Raw genomic sequence first — 23,032 nt, forward strand, 5'->3', positions numbered from 1 at the left:
GGTTCATGAACCCCAGTGTGGGAACGATTGCCATGGACTAAACAGGATGAGGTGGTTGTATGCTGAACCCCAAGACTTGTTTAAAGTTGTTTAATGCTGGACAGTGCCAGGGTCATGTGAACCCCTTTGACTCTATGGGCCCCTTTATTCCTCTACATGAATATAGCACCCCCCACTCACCCCTATGCACGTGCGCCCACAGAACAATCTCTACAACAACTTAAGCACGCGCATAACTTTGCTCACAAGTGACTCCTATTACCTTGGGCCACAGGGCAGGGGATTGGCTGGCCCAGGGTGTGGGAATGGGCCCTGGGCCCTTTCCTCCCTACGGGGTACCAGCCCCTGGGGCTAGGGGATGATTGACTGCTGGCTGGTTGAGCAGGGCAGGGAATGTGGGTTTCAGAATCACACAGTTCCATTCCCCTTGTCACTCATTCCACTCCTCCTGTACCAGATCTCCCACCAGCTGCTGAGGGGTGGCCCAGTGTGGGATTGAGGAGGATCCCACTGTGCAGAATGGCAATGGCTAGTAACAGCATCAGATGGAGGCAGGAACCCTTCCCAGGTGCCCGTGGGAAGGGACCTCAGCCCCCAGGAGTCAGAGCCCTGCTGAGACCAGGCGGAGAGTGTGCCCAGCCCCATACAGCGGAGCATGATTTAGTGGGGGTTGGACTAGGTGACCTCCTGCGGTCCCTTCCAACCCGGATAGTCTATGATTCTCCCGCATGGGAGCTGCTGCACTCTACCCATCCAGCAGTGTTGCCCAAGAGAGCTGGGCACGTGGGCCTGTTGGTTTAGTATCTGGAGGCTCTGAGCACGTGACCCCCCTGCCAGCACCATGAAACCCTCACGCCATGCCGCTCTCCAAACAGGCCTCTCTGCCCGGCGTGCTGTGAGAGGAGGCCGGCGGAGCTGTGGGACGGGTGTGCAGGGCAGCTTGGGCTGAGGGGTCTGCAGACAGAGGAGGAGGCAGAGGAGCAGCCAGGCCAGCTGCCGGTACCGGAACCTCACTGGGGGCATCCTCATGCGTCAGCCCCAGAGCGAGAGAGACTCCAGGGAAAACAGAAAACTTCAGCAGCAATTTTCCTTGGACAGAGCCCAGCTCCCTCTCCCTGTGCTGGGCTGGCTCTGTGGGCCGAACAGGGGAAGACCCCAGTGTGAGCCTCTAGGTGCCCTGTTGGCACTTGGGGCTGGGGCGTCTCTCGCTGGTACCCCGCAGCCCTTGGGTCTCCGATTGGGCGCTCTCAGAGCTGGCTGGGGAGAAGGGGGCCGGTTGCAGGCTCTGTGCAGAGCCCAGCTTTGCTGAGAGGAAGTGGCCCAGGAAGGTTTGCACAAGCCGGTGAGACGCACGTGACCCTGGCAGCTCAGCAGGAGGAACTGGCTGCCACACCGCGCGGGGACAGGCGCATCGCTGGGTTGGGCTGGCTGCAATGGCCCCCTGGCAGCCCACCAAGAAGGAGAAGTATGGAGTTGGTGAGTGGCGCTCCCCGGGCCGCCCTGGTGGGGGTGACTGGCCCACTGGGCCACCAAAGAGCCTGTCAGAGCCGAGCGGGGCAGGGATGCCCAGCTGCAGGGTGGGGCTGCAGATTTTATTGCTCTGAGCCCTGTCTGGGCAGCTCTGGCCTCCAGGTCCTGTGAGCCGGAGCACAGGGCCCCATGTTCAGAGGTCAGCCCCTGGGCTGAGGGGCTGAGTGGGGCCCAGGTACCTGTGCTGGTTGGGGCTCAGGGGGGCTGAGTGGTGTCTGGGCAGGGGGGGCTGAGCGGTGTCAGGTCTAGGTGGTGGTGGGAGCTGGGGGGCAGAGCCTGAGCAGTGTCTGGGATGGGGGGCTGAGGGGTGTCAGGGCTGGGGGGGGGGCCTGAGCAGTGTCCGGGTTGGGGGGCAGAGGCTGAGGGGTGTCTGGGCTTGGGGGGCTGAGTGGTGTCTGGTCTAGGTGGTGGTGGGAGCTGGGGGGGGCAGAAGCTGAGCGGTGTCTGGGTTGGGGGGGCAGGGGCTGAGTGGTATCTGGGCTGAGGGGGCTGAGCGGTGTCTGGTCTAGGTGGTGGTGGGAGCTGGGAGGGCAGAAGCTGAGAGGTATCTGGGCTGCGGGGGCAGGGGCTGAGTGGTGTCTGGGCTGAGGGGGCTGAGCGGTGTCTGGGTTGGGGGGCAGAGGCTGAGAGGTGTCTGGGCTGAGGGGGCTGAGCAGTGTCTGGGCTGGGGGGGCAGGGTCTGAGAGGTATCTGGGCTGGGGGGCTGAGCAGTGTCTGGGTTGGGGGCAGAGGCTGAGCGGTGTCTGGGCTGAGGGGGCTGAGCGGTGTCTGGGATGAGGGGGCTGAGCAGTGTCTGGGCTGGGGGGGCAGGGTCTGAGAGGTATCTGGGCTGAGGGGGCTGAGCGGTGTCTGGGTTGCGGGGCAGAGGCTGAGAGGTGTCTGGGCTGGGGGGGCTGAGCAGTGTCTGGGCTGGGGGGCTGAGCGGTGTCTGGGTTGGGGGGGCAGAGGCTGAGTGGTATCTGGACTGAGGGGGCTGAGCAGTGTCTGGGATGGGGGGGCAGGGTCTGAGAGGTGTCTGGGCTGGGGGGCTAAGCGGTGTCTGGGTTGGGGGGGGCAGAGGCTGAATGGTATCTGGGCTGAGGGGGCTGAGCAGTGTCTGGGCTGGGGGGCTGAGCGGTGTCTGGGATGGGGGGGCAGGGTCTGAGAGGTGTCTGGGCTGAGGGGGCTGAGCAGTGTCTGGGATGGGGGGCTGAGTGGTATCTGGGCTGAGGGGGCTGAGCAGTGTCTGGGTTGGGGGGGCAGGGTCTGAGAGGTGTCTGGGTTGGGGGGCTAAGCGGTGTCTTGGTTGGGGGGCTGAGCAGTGTCTGGGATGGGGGGCTGAGTGGTATCTGGGCTGGGGGGCTGAGCAGTGTCTGGGATGGGGGGGCAGGGTCTGAGAGGTGTCTGGGCTGAGGGGGCTGAGCAGTGTCTGGGCTGGGGGGGCTGAGCGGTGTCTGGGTTGGGGGGGCAGAGGCTGAATGGTATCTGGGCTGAGGGGGCTGAGCAGTGTCTGGGATGGGGGGCAGGGTCTGAGAGGTGTCTGGGCTGAGGGGGCTGAGCAGTGTCTGGGATGGGGGGCTGAGTGGTATCTGGGCTGAGGGGGCTGAGCAGTGTCTGGGATGGGGGGGCAGGGTCTGAGAGGTGTCTGGGCTGAGGGGGCTGAGCAGTGTCTGGGCTGGGGGCGCTGAGCGGTGTCTGGGTTGGGGGGGGCAGAGGCTGAATGGTATCTGGGCTGAGGGGGCTGAGCAGTGTCTGGGCTGGGGGGGCAGGGTCTGAGAGGTGTCTGGGCTGGGGGGCTAAGCGGTGTCTTGGTTGGGGGGCTGAGCAGTGTCTGGGATGGGGGGCTGAGTGGTATCTGGGCTGGGGGGCTGAGCAGTGTCTGGGATGGGGGGGCAGGGTCTGAGCGGTGTCTGGGCTGAGGGGGCTGAGCAGTGTCTGGGCTGAGGGGGCTGAGCGGTGTCTGGGCTGGGGGGACAGGGTCTGAGAGGTGTCTGGGCTGAGGGGGCTGAGAGGTGTCTGGGCTGGGGGGCTGAGCAGTGTCTGGGCTGAGGGGGCTGAGCGGTGTCTGGGTTGGGGGGCAGGGTCTGAGAGGTATCTGGGCTGAGGGGGCTGAGCAGTGTCTGGGCTGGGGGGGCAGGGTCTGAGCGGTGTCTGGGCTGAGGGGGCTGAGCGGTGTCTGGGCTGAGGGGGCTGAGCGGTGTCTGGGCTGAGGGGGCAGGGTCTGAGCGGTGTCTGGGCCGGGGGGCTGAGCGGTGTCTGGGCCGGGGGGCTGAGCGGTGTCTGGGCTGGGGGGGCTGAGCGGTGTCTGGGCTGAGGGGGCTGAGCGGTGTCTGGGTTGGGGGGCTGAGCAGTGTCTGGGTTGGGGGGGCAGGGTCTGAGAGGTATCTGGGCTGAGGGGGCTGAGCAGTGTCTGGGCTGGGGGGGCAGGGTCTGAGAGGTATCTGGGCTGAGGGGGCTGAGAGGTATCTGGGCTGAGGGGGCTGAGCAGTGTCTGGGCTGGGGGGGCAGGGTCTGAGAGGTATCTGGGCTGAGGGGGCTGAGTGGTATCTGGGCTGAGGGGGCTGAGCAGTGTCTGGGCTGGGGGGACAGGGTCTGAGAGGTATCTGGGCTGAGGGGGCTGAGCAGTGTCTGGGCTGGGGGGGCAGGGGCTGAGAGGTATCTGGGCTGAGGGGGCTGAGAGGTATCTGGGCTGAGGGGGCTGAGCAGTGTCTGGGCTGGGGGGGCAGGGTCTGAGAGGTATCTGGGCTGAGGGGGCTGAGCAGTGTCTGGGCTGGGGGGGCAGGGTCTGAGAGGTATCTGGGCTGAGGGGGCTGAGCAGTGTCTGGGCTGGGGGGGCAGGGTCTGAGAGGTATCTGGGCTGAGGGGGCTGAGCAGTGTCTGGGCTGGGGGGGCAGGGTCTGAGAGGTATCTGGGCTGAGGGGGCTGAGCAGTGTCTGGGCTGGGGGGGCAGGGTCTGAGAGGTATCTGGGCCGGGGGGCTGAGTGGTATCTGGGCTGAGGGGGCTGAGTGGTATCTGGGCTGAGGGGGCTGAGCAGTGTCTGGGCTGGGGGGGCTGAGCGGTGTCTGGTCTAGGTGGTGGTGGTGGGGCACTAGGGGGGGTTGAGTGGTGGTGGTAGGGGGGTGTCCTTGCGTCTCCTGCTCCCCAGGGCCATGTTCATTTGCCCCTTGGAGGTGCCTGCTCTGGGGCTGGGGCCTGGGAGTGCTACAGACCCACACTGGGCGCGCTTGTGCCTGGGGCTGTGAGCTCGGGACAGGCCTTGGCTCCAGCCCCCCACGCTGCCCCTGCAGGCGCCCAAGGCAGCGCGCGGTCGAACACAGCCCAAGGGCGGTGACTGGTGATAAGGGGTAAATGTTGAACGCTGAGGGGAACTGAGACCTGGGGCAATGTCCCCAGGGCCGAGGTGGATTCTCCGTCCCCGGCAGGTTTTCTGTCCGGACTGGCTGCTTTGCTAGCAGACCCGCTCCCGGGTTCTCGTGGGGCCGGGCTCTGCCTGGGCCAGCCCCGCTCACACTAGAGAGTCGCAGTGGTCCCCGTGGCCTGGAAAGGCTGGCTCGCGTGCGAGGATGAGTTCTACTCGTGGCCCGGCGCCACACGCACCGGCCTTTCCCCCCATCCCCCTGCAGGGAACCCGGGCTCAGTCCCTGCCTCCGGCCGGTCACACATGGCACACAGAAAAGGATTACTTGTGGCACCTTAGAGACTAACCAATTTATTTGAGCATGAGCTTTCGTGAGCTACAGCTCACTTCATCGGATGCATACTGTGGAAACTGCAGAAGACATTATATACACAGAGACCATGAAACAATACCTCCTCCCAACCCACTGTCCTGCTGGTAATAGCTTATCTAAAGTGATCATCAGGTTGGGCCATTTCCAGCACAAATAGCTATCACCAGCAGGACAGTGAATTTGTGTGGGGGGGTGGAGGGTGAGAAAACCTGGATTTGTGCTGGAAATGGCCAGCCTGATGATCACTTTAGATAAGCTATTACCAGCAGGACTGTGGGGTGGGAGGAGGTATTGTTTCATGGTCTCTGTGTATATATAATGTCTGCTGCAGTTTCCACGGTATGCATCCGATGAAGTGAGCTGTAGCTCACGAAAGCTCATGCTCAAATAAATTGGTTAGTCTCTAAGGTGCCACAAGTACTCCTTTTCTTTTTGCGAATACAGACTAACACGGCTGTTACTCTGAAACATGGCACACAGCGAGCCAGGGCCTGCCAGAGCTGCAGCCAGCCCGCAATGCACTGGGCAGCACCGCTGCCCCCCCCCGCCCCCAAGGCAATGCCCTGCACCAAGGGGGGGTCTCCTGCTGAGGACGGCTGCTTGAACCTCTTCCCCTTCCCGCTGCCTCTGCCCAGCCCCCGGAGCCACTGCGGTCCAGACACTGAACCCTGGCCTACGACTGCAGCGTCCCTGGAGGGACAGAGATGGTGCCATGAGGGACCCGCGCACCAGCAAGTGCCCTGGCGGGAGGTCACGCACTGCAGAACTGTGGGTGCAGTGCCCCGGGGGTGCCCTGGGGGTGAGCAGCTGCTCCCCATTCACAGGTGTTGCTGGTTGAGTCCGTCGCTGCTTCTCCATGGCTCCTTCTCACCTGCTTTCCCTCCAGGCCCAGAAGCAGGGCAGCAGCCCCCTGCACCCTCTGCGCAGCCCCACGACACCCCCCTGCACCCTCCGCTCAGCCCCCGAGACCCCCCTGCACCTTCCGTGCAGCCCCACGACACCCCCATGCATCCTCCGCGCAGCCCCCCAAGACCCTCCTGCACCCTCCGTGCAGCTCCTGAGCTCCCCACCAATAACATGTGCTGGGCATGGGGGCCATACTGCTCCTCAGGGGCAGTCAGTGGGTTCTGAGGAGTGTGGGCGGGGTACGGTGCGAGGCCTTGTCGGTGTGAGTCCATGTGTCTGGGGCAGCCAGAGAGCCAAATCTCGCCTCATATTCTCACACTTGCATTATGATGGTAGCCTGTTCCGGAGCCAGGAATAGAGCCCGGGGCTCCTGCCATCTAACCCAGATGGGCGGGGGGGGAGGCGAGGGACCAGAGCCAGGAATAGAGCCCGGAATAGAGCCCAGAGCTCCTGCGCTCTAACCCAGATGGGCGGGGGGGGGAGGGACCAGAGCCAGGAATAGAGCCCTGGGCTCCTGCGCTCTAACCCAGATGGGCGGGGGGGGGGGGGGACCAGAGCCAGGAATAGAGCCCAGGGCTCCTGCGCTCTAACCCAGATGGGCGGGGGGGGCGGAGGGGACCAGAGCCAGGAATAGAGCCCGGAATAGAGCCCAGAGCTCCTGCGCTCTAACCCAGATAGGCGGGGGGGGGAGGGACCAGAGCCAGGAATAGAGCCCGGGGCTCCTGCGCTCTAACCCAGATGGGCGGGGGGGGGAGGGGAGGGACCAGAGCCTGGAATAGAGCCCAGGGCTCCTGCGCTCTAACCCAGATGGGCGGGGAGGGGGAGGGGACCAGAGCCAGGAATAGAGCCCGGGGCTCCTGCGCTCTAACCCAGATGGGCGCAGGGGGGAGGGGAGGGACCAGAGCCCGGAATAGAGCCCGGGGCTCCTGCACTCTCTGCATAGACCTCCCTCTCGCAGAGCCCTGCCTGCGGCAGGAAGCCTTGCGTTGCAGGCTCCTGCTGTCACTTTCCTCTGCGGTATTTTCTGTTCCTGCTTTTCTCACTAGCTGCCTCTCAGCAGATGAGTTAGTGGAACTGTTTCCGCGGCTGCCCCCTGCAGCTGAACTGTCCCCCGGGCGTTACCCCTGCCTGCTGCACTCATGCAGGGTCCCAGAGGCTGAGCCAGACTCAGTGTCCCAGGTGGCTTGTACTGGGCTCAGGGCCCCGCTCGCCTGGCTGGGAGGCAGGACAGCCCAGTTCCGAGGGGCTGGCTTGCGACTCAGGAGCTCCAGGTTTCATTCTGGGCTGCTGGAAGGACTTGCTGAGCAGCCTAACCAGGGTTCAGCACCCATCAGTGGGGCCAGATGTCAGGCCCACCCAGCAGTGCGGGCTGATCCTGGCCCTGTCACTGCACGGGGTGGGGAAATATAGGTTGGAGTCAGCAAGGGGTCTGAATGCCACGATGATGGGCCACAGGGCTGTGGGGCTGTGCATATGTCACAGACTCCCCGGGCAATGCTCTGACCTGCAGTCACGGAGTCCCTGGGCGATGCTCTGGAACTGCTCCCCATGAAGCCAGTCAGGACTCTGGGGGAGCCTCCTCTCTCTGAGCAGACGGTCCCCAGGGCAAGAAGCTCACCCGGCTTCCACCTTCCTGGGTCTGACCTCGGAGCATTCAGCATCCTCTGCCCCTCCGTGCACTTCCCCCAGCGAGTCCACTCAGGTGGGGCTCCTGGGGAAGCCAGAGGGTCCTGCCCCGCAACTCCGCAGTCAGACGGGACTCTCAGCCAGCCTGTAAAACAGAAGGTTTATTAGACGACAGGAACATGGTCTAACACAGAACTTGTAGGTGCAGAGAACAGGACCCCTCAGCTGGGTCCATTTTGGGGGGCAGTGAGCCAGACAACCCTGTCTGCCCCTCACTCCATGTCCCAGACAGACCCAAACTGAAACTCCCTCCAGCCCCTCCTCCTCTGGGCTTTGTCCCTTTCCCGGCCAGGAGATCACCTGATTCCTTTGTTCTCCAACGCTTTAGCTCTCACCTTGCAGGGGAGAAGGGCCCAGGTCATCAGTTGCCAGGAAACAGGATGTCGGCCATTCTCTGTGTCCAGACCCCTGCACACCCCTGCCCTCTAGGGCTCTGCAAGGATCATGCACCCTTATCCCACCCCCTAGATACTTAAGAACTGCATAGGGGAAACTGAGGCACCCCACACTATTCAGACAAAACATTAAGAACAGTCCCGCTTCATCACATCTCTCCCCTCTTCGAGACCGAATGGAGCGGGGTCACTTTAGCCAGTGACCTGGAGAAGTTCGAAGCCACGAACGATGTGACGAAGTGGGCCTGTTCTTAATGTTTCCTCCGAATATTGTGGGGGTGCCTCAGTTTCCCCTTGTGACGAAGTGGGACTCTTCTTAATGTTTCCTCTGAATAGTGTGGGGGTGCCTCAGTTTCCCCTAGGCAGTTCTTAAGTATCTAGGTGGTGGGGTAAGGGTGTATGATCATTGCAGAGCCCTAGAGGGCCGGTGTGTGCAGGAGTCTGGACACAGAGAATGGCCGACACCCTGTTTCCTGGCAACTGATGGCCTGGGCCCTTCCCCCCTGCCAGGTGAGAGCTAAAGGGTTGGAGAACAAAGGAATCAGGTGACCACCTGGCCCGGAAAGGGACAAAGCCCAGAGGAGGAGGGGCTGGAGGGAGTTTCAGTTTGGGGCTGGCTGGGACATGGAGTGAAGGGCAGATGTGGTTGTCTGGCTCACTGCCCCCAAAATGGACCCAGCTGAGGGGTCCCGTTCTCTGCACCTGCAAGCTCTGTTTTAGACCATGTTCCTGTCGTCTAATAAACCTTCTGTTTTACTGGATGGCTGAGAGTCACGTCTGAATGCGAAGTTGGGGTGCCGGACCCTCTGGCTTCCCCAGGAGCCCCACCTGAGCGGACTCGCTGCGGGAAGCGCACGGAGGGGCAGAGGATGCTGAATGCTCCGAGGTCAGACCCAGGAAGGTGGAAGCTGTGTGAGCTGTGTGTCCTGCAGACAGGCTGCTCCCAGAAAGGCGACTGCCCCAGAGTCCTGACTGGCTTCATGGGGAGCAGTTCCAGAGCATCGCCCAGGGACTCCGTGACAACTGGTGGCAGCGGTGGGATGTACTGCACCCCGTGGATGGCGCTTCCTGCAGTAAGTGACTGGGGAGCAGTAACACGAAGGGGGATCGCCGAGGACCAGGCCTGCTGAAGGCTTAGAGAGGAGCGGTTTCGGGGGGCGGTTAACCCCTGGGAGTGTGTGACCAGCGAGAAGGAGTGTGTAGTAATGGGGTCCCCCTGGGGACTGCAGTGAGCAGTCTCAGGGGCGGAGGAGCCTGCAGCTTGGCGCGGGGAGAGAGAAGGACTTTTGCAGTAACAGGGTTCCCCTGGGGATTGCAGCGAGCAGTCCAAGGGGCGGAGGAGTCTGCAGCTCGACCCTGGCAAAGAGGTGGTGACCTCGAGAAGGGCTGGCACACTAGGGGTTCTCCCTGGAAACCGTGGGGAGCTGAGAACACACGGGCCTGTGAGTCCACAACAACTTGGGAGGAGCGGAGTGATGGCCTGTCCCCGTCTCCTTAAGAAGGACATTGTAACCCTGTGCAAAAAGAGAGGGTTGAGCGTTGGAAAGTTCACCAAAGCAGAGTTAATTGTGCAGCTGGAGGAGGATGACCGCTCTAAGGAACAGATTCCTGACCCCAAATGGGGCTATCGCAGGATCTGGCAGCAGCTGGAGTGGGAGCCAGGCATCCCCAAGACTCCTGTCCCCGACCAGACGAGGGTCTTCACGATCGGGTTCCCCATCGGGGGATCAAGACGGACGGGATTGGAGCTGAGTCCGAGAGAGCAAGAGGACTGTGGGAGACAGCGAGAGCCCGAGAAAGAGCTGCAGAAGCAGCAGCAGCATGAACTGGCGGTGGTGGGGTGGAGAGGCCTAGGGGACCTCCCCGGGGTGAGTGGGGATAGACCCCGGGGGGCCAGTTCCACAGGGAACCTCGAGACTAAATTGCTGCCCCTAGTTAAGGAGGGGTGGGGGTGGATGCCCACCTCACTGCCTTTGAGCAGGCTGGCGATTTGAACCAAGGGGACCCTGCGGAAAAGCCCCAGTGTCTAGCTCCCTTGCTGGGTCCCAAGGCCATAGACTCCGTCAGCCAGATGGGTGGGGAGGTGGACAGGCTCCCACTCCTGACCCCAACCTATATGTCTGTGTGGAGTTTCCTGGGGCCAGGCCCCTCGGACCCCCAGTGGGAGCGGAAGGTGATGGTCAATGGGGAGACATTCCTGGGGTGGCGAGATCATGGGACGGAGAGAACTGGTGTCAGGCCCTGGGTGGTGCAGCCTCAGATGCTGAGGGGCTGTGTGAGCTGGGTGAGGGTCCCAGGGACGAAGCCCCTCGCCCTGCCTATGGCCCAGATCCCTGTGCAGACCCAGGAGGAGTGGGGCTGGCTGGTCGTTGGGGTGCCCCAGGACACCAGCTGCGAGACCCTGTTGTGGGGTGACTGTGTCTCTTTGGGACACGATCCAGGCCCTGTTCCTGTAACTGCCAAGGGTTTGAATTTGAATCCAGGGAACCAATCGGCGGAGAGGGAAATGGTCAGTGAAAATGCAGATGACCTGGCTGGCAGCAGGGAGGAGCCGCTAGGCTCAGGATACCTGCCTGCCTGTAACCAGACCCCTGGGGCTGGGTGGGACAGAGAGATGCTCCCTGCCCCCTTGCACACCAGAGCGGGGACTCTCCCTGGCTCTGATGCATTGAGGAAAGCAGTGGCCTGCCCCACTGGGACAGCCAGGGCAGCGCTGAGCACAGTGGGAGCTGAGACCCCAGCAGAGTGGGGGGAGACACAGGCAGGGCAGGGGATCTGTGGGGAGTGGCAAGGTGCTTGGTAAGGAAAGTTTGGATGAGCCTAGGCAGCCTTGTGATCTGATGGCTGTGTCCAGTCAGCAGGGTGGGAAGGCGAGGAGAGTGGAAGATGAGAGTCCCTGGACCTTACCTGTTAGCTGGGTGGAGAATTGGGACAGTGAAGGAAATGGGTCTCTGTCTGTCAGGGGTATTGACTTGCCTATGGAGGGAGCTACCCTGATCTCCAAGCAGTTGTCTGTGACCAGCCTTGTGTGCTGGGACAAAGGGAATGAGATCCCAACCTGTGTGTCTGGTAAAGGAGAAAGTGTGTCCGGCTCTTCTTGGTCTGGGGAGCAGACAGAAGGGGCCTTTCAGCCTGTGATGGTTGAGGGTCGTGCAGTTGTCTCAGAGCTGGTTCTGGATTCAGCTAAAGCCCAGGAAGGGAAGGGTCCTAAGTTTGTGTCTGCTCGGGAGAATGGCCCTGTAACTAGGTCGCATCCAGTTAGGGTCTATGTAAAATCCCCGAGACCAGACAATTCTGGTGCTTGTATTTTGCCTGTTGCTAGTGTGTTGTTGGGAAAGGGTGGAGCAACTCTGTCTAATCAGGGTGAGATCCTAGCCAGGGCACAAGGAGAGCATGAAGGTGTGTGATTGTGTTACCTACTGAGGGTGTGGAAACCTGTAGCTAGAAGGAAAAGATTCCTGAACTTGTGTGTGGCAAAGGGAAGGAGACTGCTTCTAACCTTTTATCTAGGAAGTCTGTAAGTTTGCCTGAAAGGGGATTGTGTAGGAATCCGCCTGATGGGCCAGAGGTGATTCTGGATGTAAGGGAGACCCAGAAAGAGTCTGTTGTTGCTCAGGAAAGTGTTCCCCTAGAGCAAGCCCTAGGTAAAGAGGGTAAGAGCAGAATTTCTGGGAGGGGTGAATTGTTGCATAGAAAAGCCCTAGGGAAAGGAATCCTCATGGAGTCTTTGCAAGCAGTTTACTGCAACTGAAGGGTGTGAAAATGATTTAATCAAGAAAGTTTCAGTTCCTAACAGCCAGAAATTTTCTGTTGTGAATGGATCCACTGACTTTCCTGTTGAAAGACCCAGTGTGGATAGCTTTGAGAAGGTCTCAGATGGAGTGAAAGCTGTTAAGAAAGTTAAACCGTCCTATAACCAAGTGGCTGTGTTTGGCCAGCTTGTTGGGGAGACAAGGTTGTGGAGAAAGGAATGTCTCCATGCTAGTTCTGTAAGTGAACAGTATGTGGCCCAGGTCAAGATGGGGGCCCTTAACCAAGAGAGCCCGAATTGCAGCCCTCCAGACTGGAGCTCTGGGAGGAGACCCGATCCCAGTTTGACCCCCTGGGGTTTTGGGGTGGCCAAAGGGCATGGGCTGCAGAAACCTTCCCACATGCAGCCTGCTAGTGCTATCGACCACCCCCGACCTAAGGGAGGGCGTGAAACTGGAAGGGCCTGGTGTAACTCCTACCAAGGAATGGGAGAGATGCTGGGGCATCCATGGGAACATTGGTGGCTTCGAACTTTCCCAGGTCACCGGGTAAAGTGACCCCGCTCAGTTCGATCTCGAAGGGGGGAGAGATGTGACGAAGTGGGCCTGTTCTTAATGTTTCCTTCGAATATTGTGGGGGTGCCTCAGTTTCCCCTTGTGACGAAGTGGGACTCTTCTTAATGTTTCCTCTGAATAGTGTGGGGGTGCCTCAGTTTCCCCTAGGCAGTTCTTAAGTATCTAGGTGGTGGGGTAAGGGTGTATGATCATTGCAGAGCCCTAGAGGGCCGGTGTGTGCAGGAGTCTGGACACAGAGAATGGCCGACACCCTGTTTCCTGGCAACTGATGGCCTGGGCCCTTCCCCCCTGCCAGGTGAGAGCTAAAGGGTTGGAGAACAAAGGAATCAGGTGACCACCTGGCCCGGAAAGGGACAAAGCCCAGAGGAGGAGGGGCTGGAGGGAGTTTCAGTTTGGGGCTGGCTGGGACATGGAGTGAAGTGCAGACGTGGTTGTCTGGCTCACTGCCCCCAAAATGGACCCAGCTGAGGGGTCCCGTTCTCTGCACCTGCAAGCTCTGTTTTAGACCATGTTCCTGTCGTCTAATAAACCTTCTGTTTTACTGGATGGCTGAGAGTCACGTCTGACTGCGAAGTTGGGGTGCCGGACCCTCTGGCTTCCCCAGGAGCCCCACCTGAGCGGACTCGCTGCGGGAAGCGCACGGAGGGGCAGAGGATGCTGAATGCTCCGAGGTCAGACCCAGGAAGGTGGAAGCTGTGTGAGCTGTGTGTCCTGCAGACAGGCTGCTCCCAGAAAGGCGACTGCCCCAGTGTCCTGACTGGCTTCATGGGGAGCAGTTCCAGAGCATCGCCCAGGGACTCCGTGACAAACGTTCCCATGGATGCCCCAGCATCTCTCCCATTCCTTGGTAGGAGTTACAGCAGGCTCTTCCAGTTTCACGCCCTCCCTTAGGTTGGGGGTGGTCAATAGCACTCGCAGACCACATGTGGGAAGGTTTATGCGGCCCGTGCCCTTTGGCCACCCCACAACCCCAGGGGGTCAAACTGGGATTAGGTCTTCTCCCCAACAAGCTGGCCAAACACAGCCACTTGGTTAGAGGACTGTTTAACTTTCTTAACAGCTTTCACTCCACCTGAGACCTTCTCAAAGCTATCCACACTGGATCTTTCAACAGGAAAGTTAGTGGATCCATTCACAACAGAAAATTTCTGGCTGTTAGGAACTGAAACTTTCTTGATTAAATCACTTTCACACCCTTCAGTTGCAGTAAACTGCTTGCAAAGACTCCATGAGGATTCCTTTCCCTAGGGCTTTTCTATGCAACAATTCACCCCCACAGAAATTCTGCTCTTACCCTCTTTACCGAGGGCTTGCTCTAGAGGAACACTTTCCTGAGCAACAACAGACTCTTTCTGGGTCTCCCTCACATCCAGAATCACCTCTGGCCCATCCGACGGATTCCTACACAATCCCCTTTCAGGCAAACTTACAGACTTCCTAGATAAAAGGTTAGAAGCATTCTCCTTCCCTTTGCCACACACAAGTTCAGGAATCTTTTCCTTCTTGCGACAGGTTTCCACACCCTCAGTAGGTAACACAATCCCATCACCTTCCTGCTCTCCTTGTGCCCTGGCTAGGATCTCACCCTGATTAGACAGAGTTGCTCCACCCTTTCCCATCAACACACTAGCAACAGGCAAAATACAAGCACCAGAATTGTCTGGGCTCTGGGATTCTACATAGACACTAACTGGATGCGACCTAGTTACAGCGCCATTCTCCAGAGCAGACACAAACTTAGGACCCTTCCCTTCCTGGGCTTTAGCTGAATCCAGAACCAGCTCTGAGACAACTGCACGACCCTCAACCATCACAGGCTGAAAGGCCCCTTCTGTCTGCTCCACAGACAACGAAGAGCCGGACACACTGTCACGGGGTCCCTGGGCGATGCTCTGGAACTGCTCCCCATGAAGCCAGTCAGGACTCTGGGGTAGTCGCCTTTCTGTGAGCAGCCTGTCTTCAGGACACACAGCTCACACAGCTTCCACCTTCCTGGGTCTGACCTCGGAGCATTCAGCATCCTCTGCCCCTCCGTGTGCTTCCCCCCAGCGAGTCCGCTCAGGCGGGGCTCCTGGGGAAGCCAGAGGGTCCTGCACCCCAACTTCGCAGTCAGACGTGACTCTCAGCCAGCCAGTAAAACAGAAGGTTTATTAGACGACAGGAACATGGTCTAAAACAGAGCTTGCAGGTGCAGAGAACGGGACCCCTCAGCTGGGTCCATTTTGGGGGGCCGTGAGCCAGACAACCACGTCTGCACTTCACTCCATGTCCCAGCCAGCCCCAAACTGAAACTCCCTCCAGCCCCTCCTCCTCTGGGCTTTGTTCCTTTCCCGGGCCAGGTGGTCACCTGATTCCTTTGTTCTCCAACCCTTTAGCTCTCACCTCGCAGGGGGGAAGGGCCCAGGCCATCAGTGGCCAAGAAACAGGGTGTTGGCCATTCTCTGTGTCCAGACCCCTGCACACACCTGCCCTCTAGGGCTCTGCAATGATCATACACCCTTACCCCACCACCTAGAGACTTAAGAACTGCATAGGGGAAACTGAGGCACCCCCACACTATTCGGAGGAAACATTAAGAACAGGCCCACTTCGTCACATCTCTCCCCCCTTCGAGATCAAACTGAGCGGGGTCACTTTACCCGGTGACCTGGGGAAGTTCGAAGCCACCAATGTTCCCATGGATGCCCCAGCATCTCTCCCATTCCTTGGTAGGAGTTACACCAGGCCCTTCCAGTTTCACGCCCTCCCTTAGGTCGGGGGTGGTCGATAGCACTAGCAGGCTGCATGTGGGAAGGTTTCTGCAGCCCATGCCCTTTGGCCACCGCAAAACCCCAGGGGGTCAAACTGGGATTGGGTTTTCTCCGAGTGCTCCAGTCTGGAGGGCTGCAATTCGGGCTCTCTTGGTTAAGAGCCCCCATCTTGACCTGGGCCACATACTGTTCACTTACAGAACTAGCATGGAGACATCCCTTTCTCCACAACCTTGTCTCCCCAACAAGCTGGCCAAACACAGCCACTTGCTTATAGGACGGTATACCTTTCTTAACAGCTTTCACTTCATCTGAGACCTTCTCAAAGCTCTCCACACTGGATCTTTCAACAGGAAAGTCAGTGGATCCATTCACAACAGAAAATTTCTGGCTGTTAGGAACTGAAACTTTCTTGATTAAATCATTTTCACACCCTTCAGTTGCAGTAAACTGCTTGCAAAGACTCCATGAGGATTCCTTTCCCAAGGGCTTTTCTATGCAACAATTCACCCCTCCCAGAAATTCTGCTCTTACCCTCTTTACCTAGGGCTTGCTCTAGGGGAACACTTTCCTGAGCAACAACAGACTCTTTCTGGGTCTCCCTTACATCCAGAATCATTTCTGGCCCATCAGGAGGATTCCTACATAATCCCCTTTGAGGCAAACTGACAGACTTCCTAGATAAAAGGTTAGAAGCCTTCTCCTTCCCTTTGCCACACACAGGTTCAGGAATCTTTTCCTTCTTGCTACAGGTTTCCACACCCTCAGTAGGTAACACAATCACACACCTTCATGCTCTCCTTGTGCCCTGGCTAGGATCTCACCCTGATTAGACAGAGTTGCTCCACCCTTTCCAACAACACACTAGCAACAGGCAAAATACAAGCACCAGAATTGTCTGGTCTCTGGGATTTTACATAGACCCTAACTGGATGCGACCTAGTTACAGGGCCATTCTCCCGAGCAGACAGAAACTTAGGACCCTTCCCTTCCTGGGCTTTAGCTGAATCCAGAACCAGCTCTGAGACAACTGCACGACCCTCAACCATCACAGGCTGAAAGGCCCGTTCTGTTAGCTCCACAGACCAAGAAGAGCCGGACACACTTTCTCCTTTACCAGACACCCAGGTTGGGATCTCTTTCCCTTTGTCCCAGCACACAAGGCTGGTCACAGACAACTGCTTGGAGATCAGGGTAGCTCCCTCCATAGGCAAGTCAATACCCCTGACAGACAGAGACCCATTTCCTTCACTGTCCCAATTCTCCACCCAGCTAACAGGTAAGGTCCAGGGACTCTCATCTTCCACTCTCCTCGCCTTCCCACCCTGCTGACTGGACACAGCCATCAGATCACAAGGCTGCCTAGGCTCATCCAAACTTTCCTTACCAAGCACCTTGCCACTCCCCACAGATCCCCTGCCCTGCCTGTGTCTCCCCCCACTCTGCTGGGGTCTCAGCTCCCACTGTGCTCAGCGCTGCCCTGGCTGTCCCAGTGGGGCAGGCCACTGCTTTCCTCAATGCATCAGAGCCAGGGAGAGTCCCCGCTCTGGTGTGCAAGGGGGCAGGGAGCATCTCTCTGTCCCACCCAGCCCCAGGGGTCTGGTTACAGGCAGGCAGGTATCCTGAGCCTAGCGGCTCCTCCCTGCTGCCAGCCAGGTCATCTGCATTTTCACTGACCATTTCCCTCTCCGCCGATTGGTTCCCTGGATTCAAATTCAAACCCTTGGCAGTTACAGGAACAGGGCCTGGATCCTGTCCCAAAGAGACACAGTCACCCCATAACAGGGTCTCGCAGCTGGTGTCCTGGGGCACCCCAACGACCAGCCAGCCCCACTCCTCCTGGGTCTGCACAGGGATCTGGACCATAGGGAAGGCGAGGGGCTTCGTCCCTGGGACCCTCACACAGCTCACACAGCCCCTCAGCATCTGAGGCTGCACCACCCAGGGTCTGACACCAGTTCTCTCTGTCCCAGGATCTCGCCACCCCAGGAATGTCTCCCCATTCACCATCACCTTCTGCTCCCACTGGGGGTCTGAGGGGCCTGGCCCAAGGAAACTCCACACAGACATATAGGTTGGGGTCAGGAGTGGGAGCGTGTCCACCTCCCCACCCATCTGGCTGATGGAGTCTGTGGCCTTAGGACCCAGCAAGGGAGCTAGACACCGGGGCTTTTCCGCAGGGTCCCCCTGGTTCAAATCGCCAGCCTGCTCAAAGGCAGTGAGGTGGCATCCACACCCCCCCCCCTTAACTAGGGGCAGCAATTTAGTCTCGAGGTTCCCTGCGGAACTGGCCCCCCGGGGTCTATCCCCACTCACCCCGGGGAGGTCCCCTAGGCCTCTCCACCCCACCACCGCCAGTTCATGCTGCTGCTGCTTCTGCAGCTCTTTCTCGGGCTCTCGCTGTCTCTCACAGTCCTCTTGCTCCCTCGGACTCAGCTCCAATCCCGTCCGTCTCGATCCCCCGATGGGGAACCCGATCGTGAAGACCCCCATCTGGTCGGGGACAGGAGTCTTGGCGATGCCTGGCTCCCACTCCAGCTGCTCCCAGATCCTGCTATAGCCCCAGTTGGGGTCAGGAATCTGTTCCATAGAGCGGTCATCCTCCTCCAGCTGCACAATTAACTCTGCTTTGGTGAACTTTCCAACGCTCAACCCTCTCTTTTTGCACAGGGTTACAATGTCCTTCTTAAGGAGACGGGGACAGACCATCACTCCGCTCCTCCCAAGTTGTTGTGGACTCACAGGCCCGTGTGTTCTCAGCTCCCCACGGTTTCCAGGGAGAACCCCTAGTGTGCCAGCCCTTCTCGAAGTCACCACCTCTTTGCCAGGGTCGAGCTGCAGACTCCTCCGCCCCTTGGACTGCTCGCTGCAATCCCCAGGGGAACCCTGTTACTGCAAAAGTCCTTCTCTCTCCCCGGGCCAAGCTGCAGGCTCCTCCGCCCCTGAGACTGCTCACTGCAGTCCCCAGGGGGACCCCATTACTGCACAGTCCTTCTCGCTGGTCACACACTCCCAGGGGTTAACCGCCCCCCGAAACCGCTCCTCTCTGAGCCTTCAGCAGGCCTGGTCCTCGGCAATCCCCCTTCGTGTTACTGCTCCCCAGTCACTTACTGCAGGAAGCGCCATCCACGGGGTGCAGTACATCCCACCGCTGCCACCAGTTGTCACGGGGTCCCTGGGCGATGCTCTGGAACTGCTCCCCATGAAGCCAGTCAGGACTCTGGGGTAGTCGCCTTTCTGTGAGCAGCCTGTCTTCAGGACACACAGCTCACACAGCTTCCACCTTCCTGGGTCTGACCTCGGAGCATTCAGCATCCTCTGCCCCTCCGTGTGCTTCCCCCCAGCGAGTCCGCTCAGGCGGGGCTCCTGGGGAAGCCAGAGGGTCCTGCACCCCAACTTCGCAGTCAGACGTGACTCTCAGCCAGCCAGTAAAACAGAAGGTTTATTAGACGACAGGAACATGGTCTAAAACAGAGCTTGCAGGTGCAGAGAACGGGACCCCTCAGCTGGGTCCATTTTGGGGGGCCGTGAGCCAGACAACCACGTCTGCACTTCACTCCATGTCCCAGCCAGCCCCAAACTGAAACTCCCTCCAGCCCCTCCTCCTCTGGGCTTTGTTCCTTTCCCGGGCCAGGTGGTCACCTGATTCCTTTGTTCTCCAACCCTTTAGCTCTCACCTCGCAGAGGGGAAGGGCCCAGGCCATCAGTGGCCAAGAAACAGGGTGTTGGCCATTCTCTGTGTCCAGACCCCTGCACACACCTGCCCTCTAGGGCTCTGCAATGATCATACACCCTTACCCCACCACCTAGAGACTTAAGAACTGCATAGGGGAAACTGAGGCACCCCCACACTATTCGGAGGAAACATTAAGAACAGGCCCACTTCGTCACACACACTTTCTCCTTTCCCAGACACACTGTGGGATCTCTTTCCCCTTGTCCCAGCACACAAGGCTGGTCACAGACAACTGCTTGGAGATCAGGGTAGCTCCCTCCATAGGCAAGTCAATACCCCTGACAGACACAGACACATTTCCTTCCCTGTCACACTTCTCCACCCAGCTAACAGGTAAGGTCCAGGGACTCTCATCTTCCACTCTCCTCGCCTTCCCACCTGCTGACTAGACACAGCCATCAGCTCACAAGGCTGCCTAGGCTCATCCAGACTTTCATAGAATCATAGAATCATAGAATATCAGGGTTGGAAGGGACCCCAGAAGGTCATCTAGTCCAACCCCCTGCTCAAAGCAGGACCAATTCCCAGTTAAATCATCCCAGCCAGGGCTTTGTCAAGCCTGACCTTAAAAACCTCTAAGGAAGGAGATTCTACCACCTCCCTAGGTAACGCATTCCAGTGTTTCACCACCCTCTTAGTGAAAAAAAGCCTTACCAAGCACCTTGCCACTCCCCACAGATCCCCTGCCCTGCCTGTGTCTCCCCCCACTCAGCTGGGGTCTCAGCTCCCACTGTGCTCAGCACTGCCCTTGCTGTCCCAGTGGGGGTAGGCAGCGAGCTCCCTGCTTTCCTCACTGCATCAGAGCCAGCGTGAGCCCCTTCTCCGGTGTGCAAGGGGGGCGGGGAGCCCCAGGGGTCTGGTTACAGGCAGGCAGGTAGCCTGAGCCTAGCAGCTCCTCCCTGCTGCCAGCCCGGTCATCTGCATTTTCACTGACCATTTCCCTCTCCACCGATTGCTTCCCTGGATTCAAATTCAAACCCTTGGCAGTTACCGGAGCAGGGCCTGGATCCTGTCCCAAAGAGACACAGTCACCCCACAAAAAGGTCTCGCAGCTGGTATCCTGGAGAACCCCAATGACCAGCCAGCTCCACCCTTCCTGGGTCTGCACAGGGATCTGGGCCATAGGCAGGGCGAGGGGCTTCATCCCTGGGACCCTCACCCAGCTCATACAGCCCCTCAGCACCTGAGGCTGCACCATCCAGGGCTTGACAACAGTTCTCTCTGCCCCAGGATCTCGCCACCCCAGGAATGTCTCCCCATTGACCATCACCTTCCGCTCCCACTGGGGGTTCGAGGGGCCTGACCCCAGGAGACTCCACACAGACATAGAGGTTGGGACCAGGAATGGGAGCCTGTCCACCTCCCCACCCATCTGGCTGACGGAGTCTATGGCCTTGGGACCCAGCAAGGGAGCTAGACACTGGGGCTTTTCTGCAGGATCCCCCTGGTTCAAATTGCCAGCCTGCTCAAAGGCAGTGAGGTGGCATCCACACCCCCGCCCCCCCTCCTTAACCAGGGGCAGCAATTTAGTCTCGAGGTTCCCTGCGGAACTGGACCCCCGGGATCTATCCCCACTCACCCCGGGGAGGTCCCCTAGGCCTCTCCGCTCCCCCACCGCCAGTTCATGCTGCTGCTGCTTCTGCAGCTCTTTCTCGGGCTCTCGCTGTCTCCCACGGTCCTCTTGCTCTCTTGGACTCAGCTCCAATCCCGTCTGTCTCCGATCCCCGGATGGGGAACCCGATCGTGAAGACCCCCGTCTGGTCGGGGACAGGAGTCTTGGGGATGTCTGGCTCCCACTCCAGCTGCTCCCAGATCCTGCTATAGCCCCATTTGGGGTCAGGAATCTGTCCCTTAGAGTGGTCATCCTCCTCCAGCTGCACGATGAACTGTGCTTTGGTGAACTTTCCAATGCAGAACCCTCTCTTTCTGCACAGGGTTACGATGTCCTTCTTCAGGAGACGGTGACAGGCCATCGCTCCACTCTTCCCAAGTTGTTGTGGACTCACAACACTGGACAACCATGTCCGCACTTCACTCCACATCCCCAGCCAGCCCCAACCCACTCCCCCTCCAGCCCCTCCTCCTCTGGGCTTTGTCCCTTTCCGGGGCCAGGAGGTCACCTAATTCCTTTGTTCCCTTTAGCTTTCACCTTGCAGGGGGGGAAGGGCCAGGCCATCAGTTACCAGGAGACAGACTGTCGGCCATTTATGTACACTGGCCCTTTGCTCTGAAACAATCACACACTCTGCCTTATCCCACCACCTAGAGACTTAAGAAATGCATAGGAGAAACTGAGGCACCCCTACAGTATTCAGAGGAAACACTAAGAACAGTCCCGCTTCGTCACAGCACAGCAGTGGGTGGACCCTAGCCCCTTGGGGTGCAGCTGCTGAGTGTTCTTTTCTTTCTGCTTAGGATCCCACGCGGCTCATCCCCAGGGCGTCTCAGCCCTTCATTATCCATGTCTCCCCTGTCTGTCTCCTGTCCGTTCTGTTCCTCTCTCCCCTCAGAGTAGCAGGTCTGTTTTGGGAGGGGTTTTTTGAGAAATACCAATGCGGGCCTGTGTTGATGTCAGAGTTCTCTGCTGGATGCAGCAGGCGGGGAGGGCTGGGCTGGCCCTTAGTTCCTGGGGGCTCATTCCGCAGCCTGGCACCCGCCCATGACACACCTGGGGTTCCAGCACACCCGGCTTTACCCTGGTGCTGGCGGGTCCCAGAGGCCCTGGCAGCCTCCTCCCTGGGATCTTCCAGAGATGCTGGGCCCAGGGCTCATGTTGGAGATAAGGCCTGAGACCTTGAACCTGGAAGCTGAAGTTTTGTACAGCTCTTTAAAAAAAGAAAAGGAGTACTTGTGGCACCTTAGAGACTAACCCATTTATTTGAGCATGAGCTTTCGTGAGCTACAGCTCACTTCATCGGATGCATACTGTGGAAAGTGTAGAAGATTTTTTTATACACATAAAGCATGAAAAAATACCTCCTCCCACCCCACTCTCCTGCTGGTAATAGCTTATCTAAGGTGATCACTCTCCTTATTCCTACCGCTATTCCTACCTGCATCCCTCCAGCTTTCACCCTGACCGCACCACACGATCCATCGTCTACAGCCAAGCTCTGCGATACAACCGCATTTGCTCCAACCCCTCAGACAGAGACAAACACCTGCAAGATCTCTGTCAAGCTTTCTTACAACTACAATACCCACCTGCAGAAGTAAAGAAACAGATTGATAGAGCCAGAAGAGTTCCCAGAAGTTACCTACTACAGGACAGGCCTAACAAAGAAAATAACAGAACGCCACTAGCCGTCACCTTCAGCCCCCAACTAAAACCCCTCCAACGCATTATTAAGGATCTACAACCTATCCTGAAGGATGACCCAACACTCTCACAAATCTTGGGAGACAGGCCAGTCCTTGCCTACAGACAGCCCCCCAACCTGAAGCAAATACTCACCAGCAACTACACACCACACCACAAAAACACAAACCCAGGAACCAAAGCCTGCAACAAGCCCCGTTGCCAACTGTGCCCACATATCTATTCAGGGGACACCATCACAGGGCCTAATAACATCAGCCACACTATCAGAGGCTCGTTCACCTGCACATCCACCAATGTGATATATGCCATCATGTGCCAGCAATGCCCCTCTGCCATGTACATTGGTCAAACTGGATAGTCTCTACGTAAAAGAATAAATGGACACAAATCAGATGTCAAGAATTATAACATTCATAAACCAGTCGGAGAACACTTCAATCTCTCTGGTCACGCAATCACAGACATGAAGGTCGCTATCTTAAAACAAAAAAACTTCAAATCCAGACTCCAGCGAGAAACTGCTGAATTGGAATTCATTTGCAAATTGGATACTATTAATTTAGGCTTAAATAGAGACTGGGAGTGGATAAGTCATTATGCAAGGTAGCCTGTGTCCTCTTGTTTTTTCCTACCTGCCCTCCCCCCCCAAGATGTTCTGGTTTAACTTGGAT

The 23,032-nt window shown here is 58.5% G+C and overlaps 1 protein-coding gene across 2 annotated transcripts in view; it reads left to right on the top strand.

Moving 5' to 3' along the window:
• The first annotated feature begins 1,370 nt into the window (after positions 1-1,370).
• Positions 1,371-23,032, top strand: part of LOC140911001 (dedicator of cytokinesis protein 2) — a 353,749-nt gene continuing 332,087 nt past the window's right edge. For both annotated transcript variants that reach the window (XM_078852647.1, XM_078852648.1), the window contains exon 1: positions 1,371-1,476. In XM_078852647.1, the coding sequence (XP_078708773.1) occupies positions 1,434-1,476 (43 nt within the window). In that variant the 5' untranslated portion in view covers positions 1,371-1,433. The remainder of the gene's footprint in view (positions 1,477-23,032) is intronic.

The sequence above is a fragment of the Lepidochelys kempii genome, chromosome 4 (genome assembly GCF_965140285.1).
Source record: "Lepidochelys kempii isolate rLepKem1 chromosome 4, rLepKem1.hap1, whole genome shotgun sequence".
In the NCBI taxonomy this organism is placed as follows: Eukaryota; Metazoa; Chordata; order Testudines; family Cheloniidae; genus Lepidochelys; species Lepidochelys kempii.